This window comes from Anastrepha ludens, chromosome 5 (genome assembly GCF_028408465.1).
Source record: "Anastrepha ludens isolate Willacy chromosome 5, idAnaLude1.1, whole genome shotgun sequence".
In the NCBI taxonomy this organism is placed as follows: domain Eukaryota; kingdom Metazoa; phylum Arthropoda; class Insecta; order Diptera; family Tephritidae; genus Anastrepha; species Anastrepha ludens.
Window position 1 is genome coordinate 14,451,241 of NC_071501.1, and position 23,023 is coordinate 14,474,263.

General features: G+C 39.0%; 1 protein-coding gene across 2 annotated transcripts in view; it reads left to right on the forward strand.

The window, feature by feature from the left end:
- The window catches only part of LOC128863375 (trissin receptor), a 189,073-nt gene that overhangs the window by 98,182 nt on the left and 67,868 nt on the right, over positions 1–23,023 (forward strand). For both annotated transcript variants that reach the window (XM_054102503.1, XM_054102504.1), the window contains exons 4-5: positions 16,123–16,323; positions 19,521–19,994. In XM_054102503.1, the coding sequence (XP_053958478.1) occupies positions 16,123–16,323; positions 19,521–19,994 (675 nt within the window). The remainder of the gene's footprint in view (positions 1–16,122; positions 16,324–19,520; positions 19,995–23,023) is intronic.

The following is a 23,023-nucleotide window of genomic DNA, read 5'->3' on the forward strand; positions in this document are numbered from 1 at the left end:
TTAGTCCAATACATGAAATGGGGTAATAAATCACTTCGGGTAATAACGAACACTAAAAAGTCAATTAATGCGCAATCAAATTAACAGAACAGTCAATAAACTAAACAATCAGCAAAACTTCTAGTGAATTTGCAATTAAACGAATTTTACTATGCATTTGCTAAAAAAAATTGCTAACAAACCCCATAAGAAAGGAAGTGAACAACTACAGCTCAATTAATTACTTGCACGCAATTTGTTGATTGCAGGAGAAAATATGCAAACACAATTTGTACACTTTGGTTTACAAGAGCTTACAAGATGTTTTATGTGATTTATTACGAGAGTTTCATGTCGGTATGCAACAATCGCATATATAATATAATCAAATATTACAAAAACAGGGTGGTCCAAATAAAATGATTGTTTTTAATCAAACAATATTTTAGTGCTGATTGGTCTTTGCAGCTCAAAATGTCAGCCATCATTCAGTAACATATCTTAGCCGAACGAGATTAGTTGCTTTACTGTAGAGCAACATCGTCAGATATTTTAAAATTATTTTTATTGAAACAATTTTTCAATAGGAAGTTCTTCAGTGACATACAGAATTGTTGCATTTGGGAATCTAGAAACTTGTACGCGAGAAAAATTTCAGAGAATGACAATTTGAGTGGATTTTAGACTGTTTTTTGCTACCAAATTTTGTGGGCGGGGTCTTAGTTCCTGCAGAATGGTGCGCGCCAAATACACAAAAGAGTACCCTTGGAGCCTGGGAGTAAAGTGGGGAGTTGGTCAAGCCCCTCCTATTATTTCTGGTGTGCGCGTCGCTGTTTTCCCACAACCTTTGAAGGCTTCTGAACGGTATATGTTTTCCCTTTTCTGAGGAAGATTTCTTTGTATTGAAGTTTTTCGAAGACATTTTTTTTCATAAGGAATTCCTCTCCACAACGGAATTATTTCAACTCCAAAAAAGATTATTCTATATAGCAGAACTACTCTATAACGAATTGATTTAGATGTATTGGAATGTTGCCCGTTAGTAGTTTTATCAGAAATAAAGGGAAAATCCCAATTCAATCAACTGTGTGCCATGAACTATTTTTTTTTTTTGACTCGCTAATAACGAAACCCGGTGACCGCTGTAGTCAAATTGATTGGCGCGTGAATGCCATTCGAAATTCGATACCCCGGGCATAAAATACCAACTGATAGAAAAAGTTTTTTCCATGCTATTGTGGTCGCCCTCGACAGGCAGTCACAAGCCACGAAGTGTATTTCGCCATGAAAAAGTTCGTCATGGAAAATCATCCGCCATTCGGAATCGGTATAAATCTGTAGGTGTCTTCATTTAAAAACATCAAGGCGCACACCAGAACTAGCTCTCTTCGCGCTCGGTGACTCACCCAACAAAGGAAGTAATTGTCAATTATATATATTTAATTATGTATATATTTATATAGTCGACGTGGTGCGCTAACTAGCATGGCCCGTGGAAACTGAAAATTAGCACACAAAAGTTATAAACAAGAATAACTCGTTACCTACATTAAATTGTGACTCTCTGCGTTTTATCTCCGCGAGCAAATTTTCAATTGCCGAGTGCGCCAGTTTTTTTGTTTGGTAATAAAGCCGGTGAGTAAAGAAGTAATTAGCTGGTGCTGAATATTGGATTGATTGCTTACAGGTATGTCAGCCATATATTGGCTCCACCGATTTTACCATGTGATCAGTGCGACCAACATTTGTAGCTTTCTATGTTTCAGCTTGAAATAATTCCGGTGCTACTTAGCTCGGCTTTTACATGAAGCAGTTAGTTTTTTTTGCAAAGGAACTCAAGCTGGCACTACAGAGAAAGCTAAGAGTGGTCTCAGGGATTGGTGTCTGGAGACTCCTCAATACTTCAGCTTCGCCTCAGAGGCATCTTGCTCCACACGAATTGGATGTCATGTCGAGAAGAAAAAGCATCTCTACTTTGTAGGACCGACTGAGAGACACAAAGGCCTACCCATTCGAGCACCACTTGTGTTAATAAGAAAACTTAGTTTTAATAAGGTATTATGAAGAGGAGATAGCACATTTGCCGTTGTTTAATAGGGTTTGTGTTTAATATAGGGTTTTCCAATAACAGGTGTTATTGGTGAATGGATTGCGCTATCGAGAGATGACTAACGATTTTTTGTGGCCGGAATTGGATGGTATTGATCTGGACAACTTGAATTTACAACAAGACGTCACTTCGCGCCACACAAGCAACGATAAAATTGATCTTTTACCGGAAAAGTTTCCGGACCGTGTTATCTCTCGAAGAGGTGATCACAATTGGCCACCGAGATCTTGTTATTTAACATCTTATGACTCTTTTCTTTGGGACCACGTGAAAGAGAAGTTCTACGCCAACAGGCCAGGGTCAATTCAAGACCTCAAAGATGGAATTTGTGAGGCTATCGAGGTCATAAGCCAGCCACTTTGCAATTTGGTTATGGAAAATTTCATGAAAAGGATATCATGCTCCTGTAAGCGTGGTCGTGGTGGTCATTTGCCTGATGTTATTTTCCGCTATTAATGGCATACGTTCCTCTTTATAATGAAATAAACATCCGATCATTTTTATAAAAAAATAGTATTTTTCTTTGAATATCAAAATAGCACCTCTGTTTGGGAAACCCTATACAAACAATAGAAATATATTAAGCCTTAAAGTCCAAGTGTACATCTCCATTTTCATATACATATCTACCCTCTTCATTGCATTATAATTCGTTAACTTGGTTGAAAAATACAGTTTTAGTCTTTTATCTTTTCGAACTCTCAACCGAACCCCACGTTAGTTATTTTTCAGATGCCAAGGCAACACCAAAGGCTCTGATATCTATTGTGCACGCGGTTCGCATATACCTATCTGATTGTTTATGTAAAATCTACGGTAAAAAGTCACTCTATTCCCATTGTGTGAACACGAGATTCAAAAAGGTGCTACTATTTAATTACTACGAGACAGCTTTGTGCATACAATTATTTTTCAGATATACTGGACAAACCTTTTCCATTGTCATTTTAACAAAGCAAAACCACAAAATACCAAAAGAAATTGAATTTTCCGCATTTTACTTCCCTTTCAGAAGAAATCACTTGCCTTTGGAATACCCTGTATTTAAATAAATTACTCCTCATTTAAATTCCACTTGACACGCATGTCGTATGAGTAACCTCCAGACTTACCGAAGTATGACATTTGTCTTAAGGCTCCAAGGCACGTTCGAGTGTGAAATCGTGTCGAGCGGCACTAATGCATTAATGCAATTATGCAAACAATTAACGGTATTTAAGATATATTATTAAGTGTATTTGAACAAGTGCATGGGGTGGACTGAGATTAGCGCGTACTGATTAGAAGTGAATGTTTAGCACATTTGCAAGTCGTATGGAAGGCATGCAGGCACTCAAATGCAAGAAGCACGCACACACACACATACAATCATTTTAGCAAATGGGGATATTTTTGAATAAACACTTAATCGACAACACTTGCTTTGGTACATTAACCGCATCTATCTTTGATTTTGGTGGCAAATCGTACACTTGGCATACTCTTATCTATGTCTTTCTGTCAATTCGGCCTCTATGTACATATATACAAATGCTTGTTTAACTCATACATGCATAAGTATATAGTTGTACAAGTATGCAAATAACTTCATTATCTTTCTGCATTCATCTTTGTTGCTCTTACAAGCGCTCAAGTGTGAAACAAGCAAACAACTTACCACATGATCGAAAATTACGCCACAGAGATCTGTAATTAGTGTTATCAGAACGAGAATATATGTGCAAAATATAATACAACAATAATTGTTTGCTTTCTGCTTGATAAGATGTATACATGCAATCAGGAAAAGGAGAGCCAAAAGTGTGTATTTACATGCATTATTTGCTCCAAGTAGTGTCGAAAGTTGGAGATATGGGTGACTAAGGACTGAAAGAGTTTGCTTTCGGTAAGCTTCATTTCTCTCTTTCCTTTGGATTTTATTGTTAAAATCTTAGCACTTTATTGCTATTGTATACTGAACACTATGCTGTGCTTATTGCATAGTAATGAGGATTGCAAGGATGTCTCAGAGGGAGTAAGTATGAGACACAAAGTTGAATATGGCTGGTTAAGTAGCGGCAGCCGCCGTAGCTGAAAGGGTTGGTGCGTGACTACCATGCAGGATCTTCGTGCATGAAACAGCAAAATGATAGAAAAAGTTTTTTCTAATAGCTGTCGACCCTCGGTGGGCAACAAAAATAACCTCTGTAACGAAAAAGAAACTATTTGCGTTGGAGTCAGTTTAAAATTGTTAGAGTCTCCATTTGTGGAACAACCTCTAAACGCACGCCATAAATAGGAGGAGGAGCTCAATCCGACACCGAACAAGAAGTATTAAGAATTTTTGAGAGTTTGCCAATATTTGGTCCGAGAGAGGCATATATCAGAACAAGCAAAGGATGATCAATTCAGAGGTAACCATTCATGACATTCATTTCTTGAAGTTAATCCCTTTCAAATGTTGGCCGCAACTGCACCGTAATTCAGGCATCCGTAAACACCAATGAATGACACACTGGACTTGAGTCGGTAATGCCTCAATCGAAGCTGGTATATCCACAAAGTATTTACACTTTACATGCCCCCATAAAAAATAGTCCGAAGGTGTGATATCACACGTTTTTGTTGTGTGGTATCAAAAAGTGGTTTATCAAGGCGCGATAACGTTCGCCATTCACTGTTATATTGGCGATAGTCTGGACTTTGAAGAAATATGGGCGAATAATTCCTCCAGCCAATAGGCCGCACCAAAGGGTTATTTTCAATGGATGTAATGGCTTTTTGTGAAAGGCTTTGGGTTGCTCTTCAGCCCAAATACGGCAAGTTTGTTTATTGACCTAGTCATTAAGCTAAAAATGGGCCTGATCGCTGAGTGGTTATGTACAACATAAGTCGGCATGAGCGCTATGAACCCTTTTCCCCAGAGCGTCGATTTTCGTAATTTAATCGTACGATTTTCAAACGTTACTGAGGCGTAGGTCTTTTCATGATGAAATACCAAGAAATAATGAACAAAATTATTTAACCACAAATTATGAAACCAATGATATTTTACGGTTATAACACCTCTTACGTACGGATATAACACCTAACACGTGTGATCTGTCAAAAAAAATCCTGGTCGAAAAAGAACCTCCAGTCTGGTCAACCCTTACAAGAACGCAAAATAGTAATAGCTAAAAAGTATTTATGGCGTTCAGTTAAGTAAAAAAAATTGAAAGTTGCGAACTAAACTGTGACAATTTGTAAAAACTATCGCCTACAAAAACTCTAATAATATTTCAGTGTTCGATGAATTCACGAAACATGTACGCTCTCTTTGAAGTGAAAGTTCTTAGGCGTCGATGAACAAGCGAGAATGTAGAATAAAATTTCAAGGGCATGCAACGTTTTGGGCATTTTCGTTCCACGAGAGAGAAAAAAGATATAACGTATAGGAAACTGATAGAGAGAGCTATACGTTACATATATCTTAGATACACTTTAGGCAACTTTTCCTTAGTTTTTCCTTGTGGTTGCTAATTTCTAGCGAGAAATAACACTGCCTACTTTTTGGTGCTTGTATGTTGGTGCAAATTTGTAGGGAATACATTTTTGGTGCCTACTTTTTGGCGTTATAATATATTTCCTTGGTGCCCACTGTTTGGGGCGTTTTTTGGTTCTAATTTTTTGTGGCGTTTTTTTTTGCCTACTTTTTGGCGCTTATTTCCATTTTCTGGCTAGTGCTTGTGCGTACTATAAAGTGCTATTCATTCCGGCTCGGAGTAGTACGCGTTGTTGTCACGGTTTGTGTCCGGCGTTTACCTACACCGGTCGACCCTTCTCCGTTTTTTTGTAAATTTTGACTATTTGTATTCTCTGCAAATGTTGTGAATTTATTTAGATAAATATTCTTCCTCTCTCTCTCTCTCTCTCTCTCTCTCCCATTCTCTCTCGGGTCTATCCCTCTTTCTTTGTCTGCCTTGAAAGTTTCACCTAACATTGCTCACCCAACAGCCAACCAAATTCCAAGTTAACAGTGAAATTCGTATTGTAAATGCAATGTGTCTTGGAGACGATACAAAATTTTCCATCAACGCCTTGGGTGTGTGGGTGGAGTCACCTACGCGTATACATTGTCAGTGATGATTGATGAAAGTCAAAGGAATTTAATTTTTTCATTTGATGAAGTGTTTTTTTGTGATCATATCGCATATTACTTGCCATAGTAGACGCAAATAGCAATAAATCCTCACGGTTATGAGCAAATGCTACGAATTCATAATGCAAACGGGTGATTGACATGTTTATTCGACTGCCTGGTTAGCTATAACTGACACAGCCTGCAGTGATTGACTAAATTTTTTGATCGGCTGCTGATAAACATATTTGGCGTAATACTTTCAGAGTCATTTTATACAAAGAAGAGAATGAAACTATTTAATTTTTGACAACTACAACTGAAAATTTTCCAAACAATTGTTTTTGTTTTATTTTAGCATTAATATATATTTTATGTAATAAATGAAATTGCATATTCTTAATTACTTGAAAATAACAGATGCTAACAACTACATTAAGATCCTAAAACTTGCCTTCATTATAAGCCAACCTTGTATATAAATATAAATATAAATATAAATATAAATATAAATATAAATATAAATATAAATATAAATATAAATATAAATATAAATATAAATATAAATATAAATATAAATATAAATATAAATATAAATATAAATATAAATATAAATATAAATATACAGTCATGTGAAAAATAATAGGGACACGAGCTTTACTAAATTGTACGGCAGCAAAAAACAATATTACTTAAAGGTTATTTTTTGCGAACGAGCATACCAACTGGTCAGTGCAGAAATGGCGGAATATCCTGTGGTCGGATGAGTCTAAATTTAATATGTTTTATTCTAACTGTGGTTCCCAACACGTTCGCAGGCCAGTGCACACCGCTTTCAAACCGCAATATACAATTAAAACCATACATGGTGGAGGCTCAATTATGGTATGGTGATGTTTCTCCTACTAAGGTGTTGGTGCGGTATACCGAATCGAGGAGAAAATGACAGCTGCGACTTATTGTACTATTTTAAATGAGGTAATGCTGCCTTATTCGGAGGATAATATTGCACTTCGATGCGTGTTTCAGCAAGACAACGATCCGAAGCACACATCGAAGCTGGCCAAGAAATGGTTTCTTCTTCTTCTTCTTCTTCTTAATTGGCGCGATAACCGCTTACGCGATTTTGGCCGAGATTAACAAAGCGCGCCAGTCGTTTCTTTCTCGTGCTAACCGGCGCCAATTGGACACTCCAAGTGAAGCCAAGTCCCTCTCCACCTGATCTTTCCAACGCAGAGGAGGCCGCCCTCTTCCTCTGCTACCACCAGCTGGTACCGCATCGAATACTTTCAAAGCCGGAGCGTTTGTATCCATTCGGACGACATGACCCAGCCAACGAAGCCGCTGGATCTTTATTCGCTGCGCTATGTCTATGTCGTCGTAAAGCTCATACAGCTCATCGTTCCATCGTCTACGATATTCGCCGTTGCCAACGTGCAAAGGTCCAAAAATCTTACGCAGAATCTTTCTCTCGAACACTCCAAGCGTCGCTTCATCGGATGTTGTCATCGTCCACGCTTCTGCGCCATACGTTAGGACGGGCATGATGAGAGTCTTGTAGAGTGTTAGTTTTGTTCGACGAGAGAGGACTTTACTGCTCAATTGCCTACTTAGTCCAAAGTAGCACTTGTTGGCAAGAGAGATTCTACGTTGGATTTCAAGGCTGACATTGTTATCGGTGTTAATGCTGGTTCCTAAATACACGAAGTCTTTTACAACCTCAAAATTATAACTGTCAACAGTGACGTGGGTGCCGATACGCGAGTGCGCCGACTGTTTGTTTGAAGGCAGGAGGTACTTCGTTTTGTCCTCGTTCACCACCAAACCCATTCGCTTTGCCTCTTTATCCAGTTTGGAGAAGGCAGAACTAACAGCGCGGTTGTTAAGGCCGATGATGTCAATATCATCGGCGTACGCCAGCAATTGTACGCTCTTATAAAAAATTGTGCCTGAGCGATTAAGTTCTGCGGCTCGTACGATGCTCTCCAACATCAGGTTAAAGAAGTCACACGACAGCGAGTCACCCTGTCTGAAACCTCGTTTGGTATCAAACGGCTCGGAGAGGTCCTTCCCAATTCTGACGGCGCTGCTGGTGTTAAGCAACGTCATCTTACATAGCCGTATTAGTTTTGCGGGGATACCAAATTCAGACATCGCGGCATACAGGTAACTCCTTTCCGTACTGTCGAATGCAGCTTTGAAGTCGACGAAAAGATGGAGTGTGTCGATTCTCCTTTCATGGGTCTTTTCCAAGATTTGGCGTATTGTGAATATTTGGTCTATGGTAGACTTTCCAGGTCTGAAGCCACACTGATAAGGTCCAATCAGTTGGTTGACGGTGGGCTTCAGCCTTTCACACAATACGCTCGCTAGAACCTTATAGGCGATATTTAGAAGACTAATCCCGCGGTAATTGGCACAAATTGCAGGATCGCCCTTCTTATGGATTGGGCAGAGCACACTTAAATTCCAATCGGCAGGCATGCTTTCATCCGACCATATTCTGCATAGGAGCTGATGCATGCACCTTACCAGCTCCTCGCCGCCATGTTTGAATAGCTCAGCCGGCAGTCCGTCGGCGCCCGCGGCTTTGTTGTTCTTTAGCCGTGATATTGCTATTCTCACCTCGTCATGATCGGGTAACGGAACGACAATTCCGTCGTCAACGATTGGGGTATCGGGATCTTCACATTCTCTATGACATGCGCAGCTGTCACTGTTTAACAGGTTCGAGAAGTGTTCCCTCCATAATTTAAGATTACTCTGCACGTCAGTCACCAGATCACCGTCTTTGTTCTTACAGGAAAACGCCCCGGTCCTAAAACCTTCTGTAAGCCGCCGAACTTTCTGGTAAAATTTTCGGGCGTTGTTCCTATTGGCCAGCATCTCAAGCTCCTCGCACTCACGTATTTCGGCCTCTCGTTTCTTCTGTCGGATAATACGTCTCTCTTCCTTTTTCAGCTCTCTGTAGCGATCCCACATGGCTCGCGTTGCGCCCGATCGCAGCGTGGCTCTATAGGCGGCATCCTTTCTTTCTGCGGCAGCATGACATTCCTCGTCGTACCAATTGTTTTTTCGGGCTCGCCGGAATCCGATTTCTTCTTCGGCGGCGGTACGTAGGGAACGAGAAATGTTGCTCCATTGCTCGCGCATGCCGGTTTGTTGGGCAGTGCTCTCCGAGAGCAGGAGTGAGAGTCAAGTGGCGAATCTTCTGGCTGTCTGTTGTGATTGCAGCTTTTCGATGTCGAACATTCTTTGCGCAGGTAGATGTACGTTTTTTGCTGCACAGAGGCGGGTGCGCAGCTTGGCTGCAACAAGGTAATGATCCGAGTCGATGTTGGGTCCTCGGATCGTGCGTACATCTAATACACTAGAAGCGTGTCTTCCATCTATCACAACATGATCGATCTGGTTTCGCGTTTTCCGATCAGGAGACAGCCAGGTAGCTTGGTGTATCTTTTTATGCTGGAATCTGGTGCTGCAGACTACCATGTTTCGGGCCCCGGCGAAGTCGATCAGCCTCTGTCCGTTACCGGATGTTTCGTTGTGCAGGCTGAATTTTCCGACTGTGGGACCAAAAATTCCCTCCTTGCCCACCCTGGCGTTGAAGTCGCCAAGCACGATTTTTATGTCGTGGCGGGGGCAGCGCTCATAGGAACGTTCCAAGCGCTCATAGAAGGAATCTTTGGTCGCATCGTCCTTCTCTTCCGTCGGGGCGTGGGCGCAAATTAGCGATATGTTGAAAAATCTGGCTTTGATGCGGATTGTTGCGAGACGCTCGTCCACCGGAGTGAACGACAGTACTTGGCGACGAAGTCTCTCTCCCACAACAAATCCGACACCGAATTTGCGCTCCTTTACATGGCAGCTGTAGTAGACGTCGCAAGGTCCTATGGTTTTCTTACCTTGCCCCGTCCATCGCATCTCTTGGATGGCAGTGATGTCAGCCTTTACTCTCACGAGGACATCAACCAGCCGGGCAGAGGCACCTTCCCCATTAAGGGACCGGACATTCCAGGTGCATGCCCTCAAATCATATTCCTTATTTCGTTTGCAGGGGTCGTCATCAGTAAAGGCAGTTCTCATCCGAGGCTTGTTAATTCTTTTCATTGGGGGGGGGATTTTTAAGTGGCGGGTCCCAAACCCAGCGCACAACCAGCTATCCTGGAATGCTTCGCCTTCTCACGTTAGCTCACTCCCGAACGGGTGTTCGGAAGCTACCCAGAGGATACGTGGGCTAATCACGGCCGTTGTGAGCTGCTTGAACCATATGTAGAAGAATCGTCCTGGCCACACCCAAGTGAATGGCGATCAGTAACTTTCCCCACTTGCGTGGACTTCTACACATGGAACCATCCTCCAAGAAATGGTTTACCAATAACAAAATAAACATACTGGATTGACCTTCTCAATCACCGGATCTAAATCCCATTGAGAACTTGTGGCAACATGTAAAGGTAGCTTTGAGAGGGAAAAAAGCGACCAACAAAGGCCAACTCTGGTCAATAATAAAGGAAGCTTGGGAAAGTATCCCTCAGGCCACATGCCGTAAGTTGGTTCACTCCATGCCTTGACGGTGCATGGGTCTTATGCAAAGCAAAGGCTGTGCAACAAAATATTAAAAAGCGAAAATAATTTAATTTATAAACAATTTATAAATGTTGAACTTTTGTAGCTGTCCCAGCTTTTAAAATTTTGTTTATTGTAATTGTTTTCAAAGAATTTGAGTATTTTATTTTATTATTTTTAAGCTATATTATTGGCCTATTTTCTATACTAATATTATAAAGAGGAAAACTTGGTTTGTTTGCAATGAATAGGCTCAAAAACTACTGGACCGATTTTAAAAATTCTTTCACCATTCGAAAGCTACATCATCCACGAGTAACATGGATTATATTTTATTTTGGAAATAGGGCTCGAGATATAGGTCAAAACGTGGACCCGGGTAGCCTTCGGATGTGTATGTACAATATGGGTATCAAATGGAAGCTGTTGGTGAATGCTTTAGTCCACAGTATTTTTCATGCCGCTCCGTGACTAGGGTCTCGAGATAGAGACCAAAACGTGGACCCTAGAATGTGTTTGTACAATATGGATATCAATTGGAAGCTGTTGGTGAATGCTTTAGTACAGAGTATTTTTCATGCCGCTCCGCGACTGGGGTCTCGAGATATAGGTCAAAACGTGGACCCGGGTAGCCTTTGGTTGTGTATGTACAATATGGGTATCAAATGAAAGCTGTTGATAAGTGCTTTAATACGGGGTAATTTTCATACCTATTGATGACTAGGGTCTCGAAATATATCCCAAAACGTGGACCCGCCGTGTCTTTGCACCGAATTAAACCAAACTTATGCACATTGTTAAGTATGTATTGAAAATGGGTTTCGTAAAGTTTGGTTGTAATTCGGAGCAGTGGCACCGGGTACAGCGTTCTTTTGAACCAGCCATAATGTCGCTTACTTTTTTAACGCTTGGGGCGGAACTGAACTGTCAAATTGACAGTGTGAGTTACAATGTGTCAATATTTCTTTCTGATTTGGATGCCATAAGGAAAAAACGTAAGTGCAACATGTAAAAATTGTTTGTGAATTTTTTTGGAGTGGATTTTGGAACAGTGAATAATTTCTTACGAAATTTGAGAATTTAATGTGAAATCCGAATGAAATTATGTGTTTCCGGGAAAGAAAATTTTTTTCGTTTTTTTTTTGAAAAATAATGGATAATGGTTAAAAAAGCTCCAATGCTTAATAAAACATATAAATTGAAACGAAAAATTCATGGATGATCAGGAAAAAAGACGATTGTTTATTCATATGCGTTGATTTGAGATTTAAAAACAATCTTCTTTTTTCCTGATTTTCAATTTATATTTTATATTTACTCAAAAACAAATAGAAAAACAAAAAATATTGTTTATGCCAAAGCGCTTGAATTAAGAATAAAGAAATAAATAATATGAAAATCATATATTTTCTCTTCTAAACCATATCTATTCTATTTTAGTGTGCCCAGCGAAGGGGGCCGGGTTTGCTAGTTTAAAAATAAAATACTAACCTGAAATAACTGAAAATAATGGTTTTATTTATATTTGTATGAAATATTTCTGTGTGTCCATATTATCTTTCACATGACTGTAAATATAAATATGAATATACAATCAAATAACATAAAATATAAAACAGCTGTTTGAATTAACTCAATTGCTAGAGAAATGTTTGTTATTTTCGAAACTTAACCAAGTTTTAACCATAATTGAGTTGGTAACAGAATTGAAAAGCTGAGCTGCTAACTCAACTTTGCTCCCATAACAGCAAATGTTATATCGACAGCGATGCCTGTACTATAAAGTTGTTCTCTTATACAGGATGCTTTCAGGCGCAATCAGAGCCGGAGTTATACGCATACTAAAAAAAAAAGGAATAGTTAATGAATTTTTATAAAATCGAGTTTTCCTGCATAAATCAACATTTTTTTTTTTTTTTTTTGAGTATAAATATATATTCGTGGTAATAAATGAAATGTAAAAAAATTCACGAAAACAAGACGCGCCTCTTTACATAAAACGACGCAGAGCTCTGTTAGTCATCTGCAAACAAAAATAACAAACAAATGCTCTGTAACACAAATATGTTAAGCAGGTTTAAAACTTTATTGCGGCGGCAATTCTTTTTATTTGTGAAAATTAACAGACCTGTAGAGTTCATTTCTTAGTGAAAATCTTAAAACGCATAATAAATACTCGCTTTATTACTCAATTTTACAGATTTAATTTTGTGTTCATTTACTTAAGAAATTATTCTGACGGGTTGTATTTGTATAATACCCCGTCCACTGCAATTGAAAATGCGAATTTCTTAAGCAATGTTTGTTTATAGAAAATTAGTTTACTGTTTGCACTTTCCCCGCGTATTACTTTTTATCCTTATTATTTCAATTTGCGATGCTGCTTTTGCATGCAAATATCTGCAAGCAATGTCTGCGCCTAATTGAAAAATTGCTCTTGGATTAATGTTTGCAATCTTTTACTTGGTGCGTTGGAAAAGTTTCGATTCGCTTCATTATTTCTTTATTAGGAGTTGAGTAAGCGAAAAGCAGCGAAGAAGTAAATTGAGAAGTAGACGAATTAAATAGCGAGAGTAAAAGAGTAAGTCAAAAAATAACGAAAAGAATATTAAGTAGTGTCTAGCAATGAAACGCTTAAGTAGCCAGTGAACTTGAATGCTACATATTAAACATCTACAATACATTTGTAACAGCAATAAATTGGTGATGTTCGTGCTAATTTTTATGCAAGAAAAGTATTCGTCAAACAGTTAACAGCTTAATAAGCATTTTTGGTAATTACTCTACTCTCGTGCTAATAATGGGACAATAAATTTTTATGCAAAAATTACGAAATAGAGTGGAAGTGGTAGCTAAAATTGCTTTGGGCAGAATTTCATTAGGTACGCAATTTCTCATAGCCAACTAAAGCATCAACGTGGAGTTTAACTTGTGTCAGTTTCTCAATTACAAGGGAATGAAGGTCAGTGAAGCAAATGATATGTGAGCAGTCTTTCTCCCTCTATGGAATGAACACAAGTATTCTAACGCTTTGATTGTTGCCCAAACATGTAGACTGGGAAATCATGAGAGCATCTTCCAAGTAGAACTGCTGAATAGGATTACAGGAATTGTTATTAAAGAATCGGGTTAGTAGTAAAAGTTAAGCAGTCGATTTTTTGTTCTGCAAGGTGGCGCAAAATTAATCACCCTATCGGAAGATTTATAATATTTGAAAATGGCGTCGTACGCCAATCGACACCATGGCAACCAGGCAGCATGAAATGTTAAAATAAAGATTTCCATCACACAAAACCATTTTGTTATTTTAAAAAATTTATGAAAAATTGAATGATTAATTTTACGCCACCTTGTAATACTGAAAAATATTGCATGGGCTTTAGAGCTAATCCGCTAAAGATTCTAAGACTCAAAATCAGTTTTTTACTTAGTAAAGAAATTGGATGATTTATTTTGCGCCCCCTTGTAATACTGAAAAATAATGCTTGGTCTTTAGAGCTCATCCGTTAAGAGATTCGAAGATTCAATTTAATTATTTTATTCAGTAAAAAAAATTAGATGATCAATTTTGCGCCACCTTGTAATACTGAAAAATATTGCTCGGGCCTTATAGCTAATCCATTAAGAGATTCTACGATTCAAAATCAGTTTTTTATTTAGTAAAGAAATTGGATGATTAATTTTGCGCCACCTTGTAATACTGAAAAACAATGCTTGGTCTTTACAGCTCATCCGTTAAGAGATTCCAATATTCAATCTAATTTTTTTATTCAGTCAAAAAAATTAGGTGATCAATTTTGCACCACCTTGTAATACTGAAAAATATTGTTTGGGCTTTAGAGCAAATCTGCTAAGGGATTCTAAGACTCAAAACAATTTTTTTATTTAGTAAAGAAATTGGATGATTAATTTTGCGCCACGTTGTATTCCTGAAAGCATTGCTCAGGACTTAGAGCTAAAAGATTCTAAGGTTCAAAATCATTTTTTTATTTAGTAAAAAAAATTAAATGATTAATTTTGCGCCACCTTATAATACTGAAAAATATTGCTCAGTATTTAGAGATAAGCCGCTAAGAGATTCTAAGATTCAAAATTAGTTTTTTAATTTGGTAAAAAAAATTAGATGATTTTTTTTGCGCCTCCTTGTAATACTGAAACCATTGCTCAGGATTTAGAGCTCATCCGTTAAGAGATTCCAAGATTCAATTTAATTTTTTTATTCATTAAAAAAATTAGGTGATCAATTTTGCACCACCTTGTAATACTGAAAAATATTACTCGGACTTTAGAGCTAATTAAGTATGGGATTCTAAGGGTGTACAACTTTTGGTGTATGCCGCTGAAACTGACAGGATTTGTTATACTAATATCAACTGAGCGGCCTCTCTCATACTGAATAAAGAAACAGAGCGAAGGGATCTAACTGGGTGTGGGAGTTGGTTATGTTAGGTTACGGTGGTAGTCCATCTGTACAACCAACTCACTTCGACCTTATAGTCCGTTGTGATATGAATGTGCGACACGGGAACCTCATTTATTTTCCTTCGTGAAGGGGGCGAGAGACAGAAGTTGTAATTACTACAATCACACAAAGTTTAAAGTAATATAAGACTTCGCCTACTTTGGAATAATCATTGATGCCGCTAGTAGTCTGAGTCTTGGAACCCAGTGGATTATCTATCGTGCAATTGATGATTAACATGTAAAGGCTTCAAACGAAAAACTTGCGTTATATTTCGAACCATTTTTAAACCTTCCTCGTCCTAATGTCCTTACGTAGAACTACGGACTTTCATATGGCTCTTACCTAACCTGTGAAGGATGAGAGAAATCAAGTGACTAATCAGCTAGTTAAAAAAAGCTAAAAAAATAATAATCAACCCCAAATACATAGCACTGGTAACACAATGGACCTTTAGGGGACTGAGTGATTTCTTTGTACAGATCAGTCAGCACTACCTAACCGAACCTACCTAAAAAAAGGGGGCAAACATACCTCTAATTGGTCGGTCGTGAGCTTTTCTGTGCCAAAGTCAATTTTTCGCTCAGTTCTCAACTATGCAGCTTATCGAATCTGTGTTGTCAGCTTAGCGTAAGAATCGTTAATAAAAAAATAAAATTAAAAAGATACCTACTATGGGTTTTAAGTATGTTGTGGTAGTCAATCACAGTGGCTACAGTGGCCGCTGCTCTTAATTAATTTCATTTCAAAGCTTTCTAAATAGCAATTAAGTTAGAGTAATACTGTATATATGCCCCACGAATAATAAAAATGATAATAAAAAACAAAAATAAAAAATAAAAAATAATATAATAACAATAAAACTTTCTACTACTATAAATATTTTTTGCTATTTCTTTCCAGTTGGCCATCTTAGTCGTGTGGGTCGCCTCAGCAATTTATTCCACGCCAAAATTCATATTTAGCAAAACCATCAAGAATATTCATACCAAAGATGGGCAAGAGGAAGAGATTTGTGTGCTTGATCGCATGATGTTCAACTCGGTAATATTGGATATGATCAATTTTGTTCTTCTCTATGTTATACCGCTGCTGGTAATGACGGTAAGTGTTGGAACTAAAACTCACGTATTTATTAAAAATTATTTATCTCTCTCTTTGTAATTGAAAAATTAATGCAGCATATCGGTAGAGGCCACTTTGAAAAATTATTAAAAAATTCACTTTATAGGTGACGCTCTGGTCGGGACTTTCTGAAAAGCCATTTTCGTGGCACAATTTGGCTCTTACTCTTTATACGTACGAGGGTCGTTTGAAAAGTTCGTGACAAAATAAAAATTGCTTAATTGATTGTGATAAACGTTTTTTATTTTTCTACCTTAGTCTCCATAGTCTTATGCACTTCGTCCAATGCTGTTCTAGTTTGTTGCTCGCTTCCAAATAACAGGGTTGGGCCAAGTCTGAAAAATAGCTATTCACTTCTGCAATCACCTCCTCGTTTGAATACAACTTTTTCCCGCCAACGATTTCTTAAAATTAGGAATCACAAAATTATCCAAGCGATCCGAGATAGCCAAAACTGTAGTATAGAGGGATTTGTAACGAGTTGGAATCCTATTTCTATTAATTTTGCGTCCACAACTGCTGAGGCTTGAGCTGCTGCGTTGTCGTAGCCGAAAGGACTTTTTTCAAAATCACTCGACTCACTCGATTCAAACGAATGCCAAATACAAAAGCTATAGACCGATCTGGTTGAACCTAGGTATGTGTTCTTCCAAGAGAGTAGATTAGATTAGATTCTTTATGAGATTTGCTCTTCGATCATATGGTATTTTGTGCTGTCCACTCATCGCAGAACCTCATCCAGACTTAGTCCCCTTATTAAACTCGGGATGAAGCTGGGTTGGATTGAGCATATCGTCCCCTTTCTGTGTTAACCTTGTAACTTAATTTTTTTTGAAATTGAGATTTTTAGTGAAAAACACTCCTAGCACTCCTGAATTTTTTTGAGAGCGTTTCTATTTTTCTCGTATCTACACGTTCGAATTCAAAAACCTCGTATCTACTATAAGTATCGTATCAAATAAGTTTTAACTTTTCATAGAAGTTAAGTAACTCTAAACATTTTTTTTCGATTTACTGAAAATTATGATTTTGTAGATACGAGGTTAACACAGAAAGGGGACGACGATATGTGCCTTTCTTATGGTTGCAGTTGGCCAAGATGTCTTAACCTTCTCCGCGCTATAGCGCTAAATTCCAGGAGAAGGTGCATTGGAGTCCCAATGCCCAATGATATGCGGAGGTGTAGTGGTCTGTGAGAATGCCTGTTAGCATTCTCAGTTTATCCTTGAGGAGGGTTATGAGTTTTTTGAAGCTATTTTCATTGTACCCTTCCAGTAAAGATTTCGCTTGGCGTAGCACTATTGCAAACCTCTCTTAGCCCTAGCTCTTCACTCCTAAGTTTCTCCTTGATAGTGTGTTGCCCCATAGCAAGGAGGAGTTTGGGTCCTATTGGTAACGAGACTGCAGACTCTCTTGCAAATGTGTCCGCTACTTCGTTCCGAGTTATACCCATCTGATACTGAAATGAGCTGGATGCGATTGTGCATTCCTAATAATTTCAGTTTCTCGATACACTCAAGGACAAGAGAGGATTTATCCTCAGAGGATAACAATGCCGCTTTGAGTGCTGTCGGACCTTCGCTTAGAATGACAATGTGCTCATTCCGGAGATCCCCGTCTAAACTGATTTCTGCACAGAGGCAGATGGCATACATCTTCGCTGGGAAGATGCTTGGAAAACTGTCCATCGGTACAGAGCGCTTGGTTTTGGCGCCTCTGCCTTCTAGAGGATCTTCGAGCCGTCTGCTTACCAGTGTAGGAAACACCTACTGCAGTTTCTTTTCAAATGCAGGTCTACTCCAGTTTAACTTATTGTTTAGTTGAATTTTGAACGTCTTTCCGGATTTGATTATTTTAGTGATATCATCTCTGTGTCGCTGAGTAAGTGAGATCTGCAGCATCAGTACTTCCACGTTTTTGGATGTCATGACTCTTCCTCTCCCGAAGCCTTTCCTGGTAATATTCAGCAGGGTACGCTTGGCTCATTCATTGCTGAATAACTAAATGTAAGCCCAGGTGTTATCTATCGTAATCGAGAGATGATGAACGATTTTTTATGACCGGAATTGGATGGTATTGAGCTGGACAACGTTTTTTTTTTTTTTCAACAAGACGGCGCGACGTGCCACACAAGTAGCGAAACCATTGATCTTTTACGGGAAAAGTTTTCGGACGATGTTATCCCTCGAAGAGGTGATCACAATTGGCCACCGAGATCTTGTGATTTAACACCTTGTGACTTCTTTTTTTGGAGCCACGTGAAAGAGAAGGTCTACGCCAACATCCCAGGGTCGATTCAAGAACTCAAAAATGGAATTCTTTAGGCTATCGAGGACATAGGGCAGCCACTTTGCAATTCGGTTATGGAAAACTTCTTGAAAAGGATATTGTCCTGTAAGCGTGGTCGTGGGGGTCATTTGCCTGGTGTTATATTACTTTCCACTATTAAGGGCATACTTTCCTCTTTATAATGAAATAAACATCCGATCATTTATGTAAAAAATAGCATTTTTCTGTGAGTATCAAAATAACACCTCTTATTGGAAAAGCCTTTATATGAAGCGATGTCCGCTGAGGCATCACCTCCAGCTCAAACTTAACCCCTGCACGCGCCAGTAGTCCATCTCTCTGATTTTGCACGGACTTTCCAAACGACCCTCGTATGCTCTACCAAAAAACAAAATATTTTTGGAACAGTTATTGCGTATGTGCATTATAACATTATTTTTGTCACATCCTTTGTACCTTACTTCGCCTTAAATGTGAATAAAATTTTATTGATTTTTCTAAAATATTAAAGATGGTATACGAGTACCTTCAATTATATATTCAGTCCATCACTTTTTCTGCAGCTGGTTATTTTATAAGTAGATATCGACATTTAGAAAAACTTTGATTTCCCCGTCTCGTCGTTACAGCCAAAACTTCTAACGATTGCACTTCGTCTCTCGGATGTTCGGTATGAGTTCAGCAACCGTTGGGTCTATTAAATATTGTCATGGCATACTTTTCATTAAAGCATCTACATACTTGATTTAATGACCTTGTCTAGCCTGGCAATAAACGCATACGACCCGCATCTAATATAATAAACTGTCGCACTTAAATCTTTGCAATAAATTTTGTCAATCTCCTTCAATTTATGTATATTAAAAAAACAAAAAATTGCTTTACAGGTGCTTTACAGCAAAATTGCCATCGCTTTGTGGCGTAGTTCGCACGGCCTTTCGCACCATTCAGTCCCACAGCATCAGCAGCAGCAGCAGCAGCAGCAGCAGCTTCAACAGTCACAACAACAGCAAGACGAAAGCATGAGTTTGCATAATAGCATGTATCATCATCAACATCCTCATCCGCATCCCCATCAGAGCAGTCATCACCATCATCATCATCATCACGTGCAACATAATCATCATCCACTGCAGACGGCTGCGCATAACATCAATCATCATCACAATCATTTACAGCAGACACAAACCGCGCAACCGTTATCAGGCGTTGCATTGACGAGTACACCTGTAGTGGGCGTGGTTGGTATGAGCAGCGGTGATGTTGTCATTTGTGGTGCCGCCAGCCAAACGCGCGGTTTATTGTCGCGTAAGCAGAGCAGCAAATACGAGAAGCGCGGCGTAAGCATCACTGAGAGTCAGGTGAGTTGTTAATTAAATATGCGCGAGTTGTATGTTTTCTTTCCACGTATGCCAGTGCTTGTGTACATATGTGTGTTTGCATTGCCATCAAATAACATAACATGCGTGCCATTTTGGGTTGGCTTTTATGGTGTTTGCTACTAATATGATTTTGTATGCTTAGGTGGCACGATTTTGTGGATGTTTGCGTAGTGGAATTTTGGCTCGGGGGGCGACGGGAGTGCATATTTGAATTTCGTTTTATTAAATATTGCGGGACAAATTTTGCATAATTGCAATTTTTAGTTAAGGGATACATATTGACACACATACTAAGCATTTGCATATCAGTTCATGGATATTAGAATTTTTGGAAATATGAATGCCACTTGTTTTTTTCTGTTTGAAGAGGGAAATTTAGTGTATGGTTGCACAGTAATCCAGCCAATAATGCTGTATGTCGTGCATTTATTTATTTATTATTTACAAACGTGGTATAATAATACAATTACTTTAACACGAGAATAGGAGCACTGACTGCCAGGACCTTCGGCCATTTATTTACAAAGTGTTCAAAAACCTTTAGTTAGCCATATCGCACGATGAGATGTAAATGTAGTGACTATGTAAAATAAGAGGGGGGTTCAATAAGTACACGTGTTAGAGATGAAGACACAATTTTTTTTTAATTTTTTTATCTTTATATTTCAAAATAGTCCCTTTTCAGAAAGATATAACTCTCTCAACGCTCCGGCCATTTTTTTAATCCCTCCAAAAATAGGATTTTTTGAACTCTCCAAGCTACGTATATGTCTCGTCGATGACTTCCTACGAGGTGTGTTGAAAATGTATCGCGTATTACTTATTTATTCATTAATGTATATTTTGTCCTCTTCAAAGTAATCTCCATGAGATATTATGCACGTGTGCCAAAGTTTTTTCCAATCTCCGAAGCACTTCAAAAAATTATTTTTTTTATCTTGTTCAGCTCCTCCTTCGATGCCGTTTTTATCTCGTCAATCGTAGCGTAGCGTCGTACTTTCATGGGCCTCTTCAGTTTCGGGAACAAGAAAAAGTCACCAGTCACCAAAAGGCCAGATCTGGGGAATACGGTGGCTGTGGCATCATTAGTGTGTTGTTTCTGGCCAAAAAGTCACCCACACGCAGCGATGTGTGAGCAACGCCCCTGCTTGATGCAGGAGCCAATTTTCGTTCTTCCACAAATCTGGAGGTTTCAAGTGGATTGCTTCCTTATTGACCGTTTAACCCTGTGACAAGAACTCTTGATGCAAACCGCCCCAAAAATCAAGGAAGCAAAACTTTTACAATCGACAGAACTTGGCGAGCTTTTTTCGATCTTCGTTCGAGCGGCAACTTCCATTGAGATGATTGAGCTTTGGTTTCCACGTCATAACCATAAACCCACGATTCACCACCAGTCACCTGTTATGACCCTCTGGAGCAAATTTGGGTCGTCGCGAACAGAGTCCAACATCTCACTAGCAATGTTCATGCGATGCTGCTTTTGGTCGAAATTGAGCAGTTTTGGTACGAATTTTGCGGTGACCCGTCTCATGCCCAAATTATTGAAAAAAGTCGAATGGCACGAGCCAATCGTTATGTCTAGGTCCTCAGCAACTTTTCCAACGTTGACTCGACGATTGGCCAAATCACTTCATCAATTTTTTCGTCTGTTGTTGAAGTGCTCGGGCGTCCGGCACGCTTTTCGTCGTTCACATCCTCTCGGCCTTTTGAGAACATTTTGTACCACTGATAAATGTTGCTTTGGTCCAAAGTAGCTTTTCCCTATGACAGAGTCAACATTCGGAATCCATTCGCGCATTTAATTTCGTTTTTCACACAAAATTTGATACAAGTTCTTTGATCCATCTTTTTGATTAGGTAAAATTCGAAAACGAGCCGAAACCTGTGCAAGCAACGCAGCTGTCAACAATTAACAGAACATTCAAAATGGTCGAACTCGTCAGCATGAGTGAGAGACATGAGCACCAACATATCGCCACAAAAAAATCGAAATTCGAATATACGTAACCTGCGAAAATTCAAAATTCGCAATAATTTTTGGACACACCTCGTATTTTGAACTAAATTTTTTCCCCCATTCATCCAACCATTTCTTTATGTTAGGGAACAAGAAAAAGTCTCAAGGAGCCAGATCGCGTGGGTACGGAGGGTGCAGCAGCAATTCATAACGCATTTCATGCAGTTGGCGGCGACAATTCTGAATGAATATGCTGATGCGTTATCGTGGTGAAACAACACTTTCTCTTTCGCCAAATGCGGCCGTGTCTCCTTCAACTTTTTGTAAAAGCGGTCCAATAAGTCACTGTAGTATTGTCCACTGATCGTTCCTTCATTTTCTAAAAAGCCCATGAGGATGACGCCGTTCGCATCCCAAAAAAACGTCGCCATGACTTATCTGGCCAATGGGTCTGTCTTCACCTTCTTTGGAACAGATTTACCGGGAGAAATCCATTGTTATCATTGTAGCTTAGTTTCCGATGTATAATGATGAATCGAGGTTTCATCAACGGTGAAAACTCGACGCAAAACTTCCTTCGGATCTCGCTTAAATTGCGCCAACACTGCTTGCCGCGCAGACAATTTTTTCATCGCCAACTTATCTTATAAAATATGAATTGCCGTTGCGGTCGACACAGCTATGACCTCTGTTATTTCGCACACTTTCGTTCGTCGATCAGCTAGGATCTTGTCGTGGACTTTTTGAATGATATCCTCGGTAACCACGTCTGGTACCTCCTCATTAAAAACGGATGTTCGCCCCCATTTAAATTCGTTTTACCAATATCTAATTGTGATCATGGGTGGCGAAGGGTCCCCATAGACAACATCCAACTTTCCCTTGATCTCCTCCCATTTTTTCCCATCCAAAAACAAAAAGCGAATTACTGAACGATACCGCTCTTTTGCCATCTTAGCGAAAATCACGAAACAAGTCTTACTCGTATAGCTGCCAAACCCTAACTAGCCTATCAATCAGTGTGATTCTTTTGTCGTCGTTTGATAGA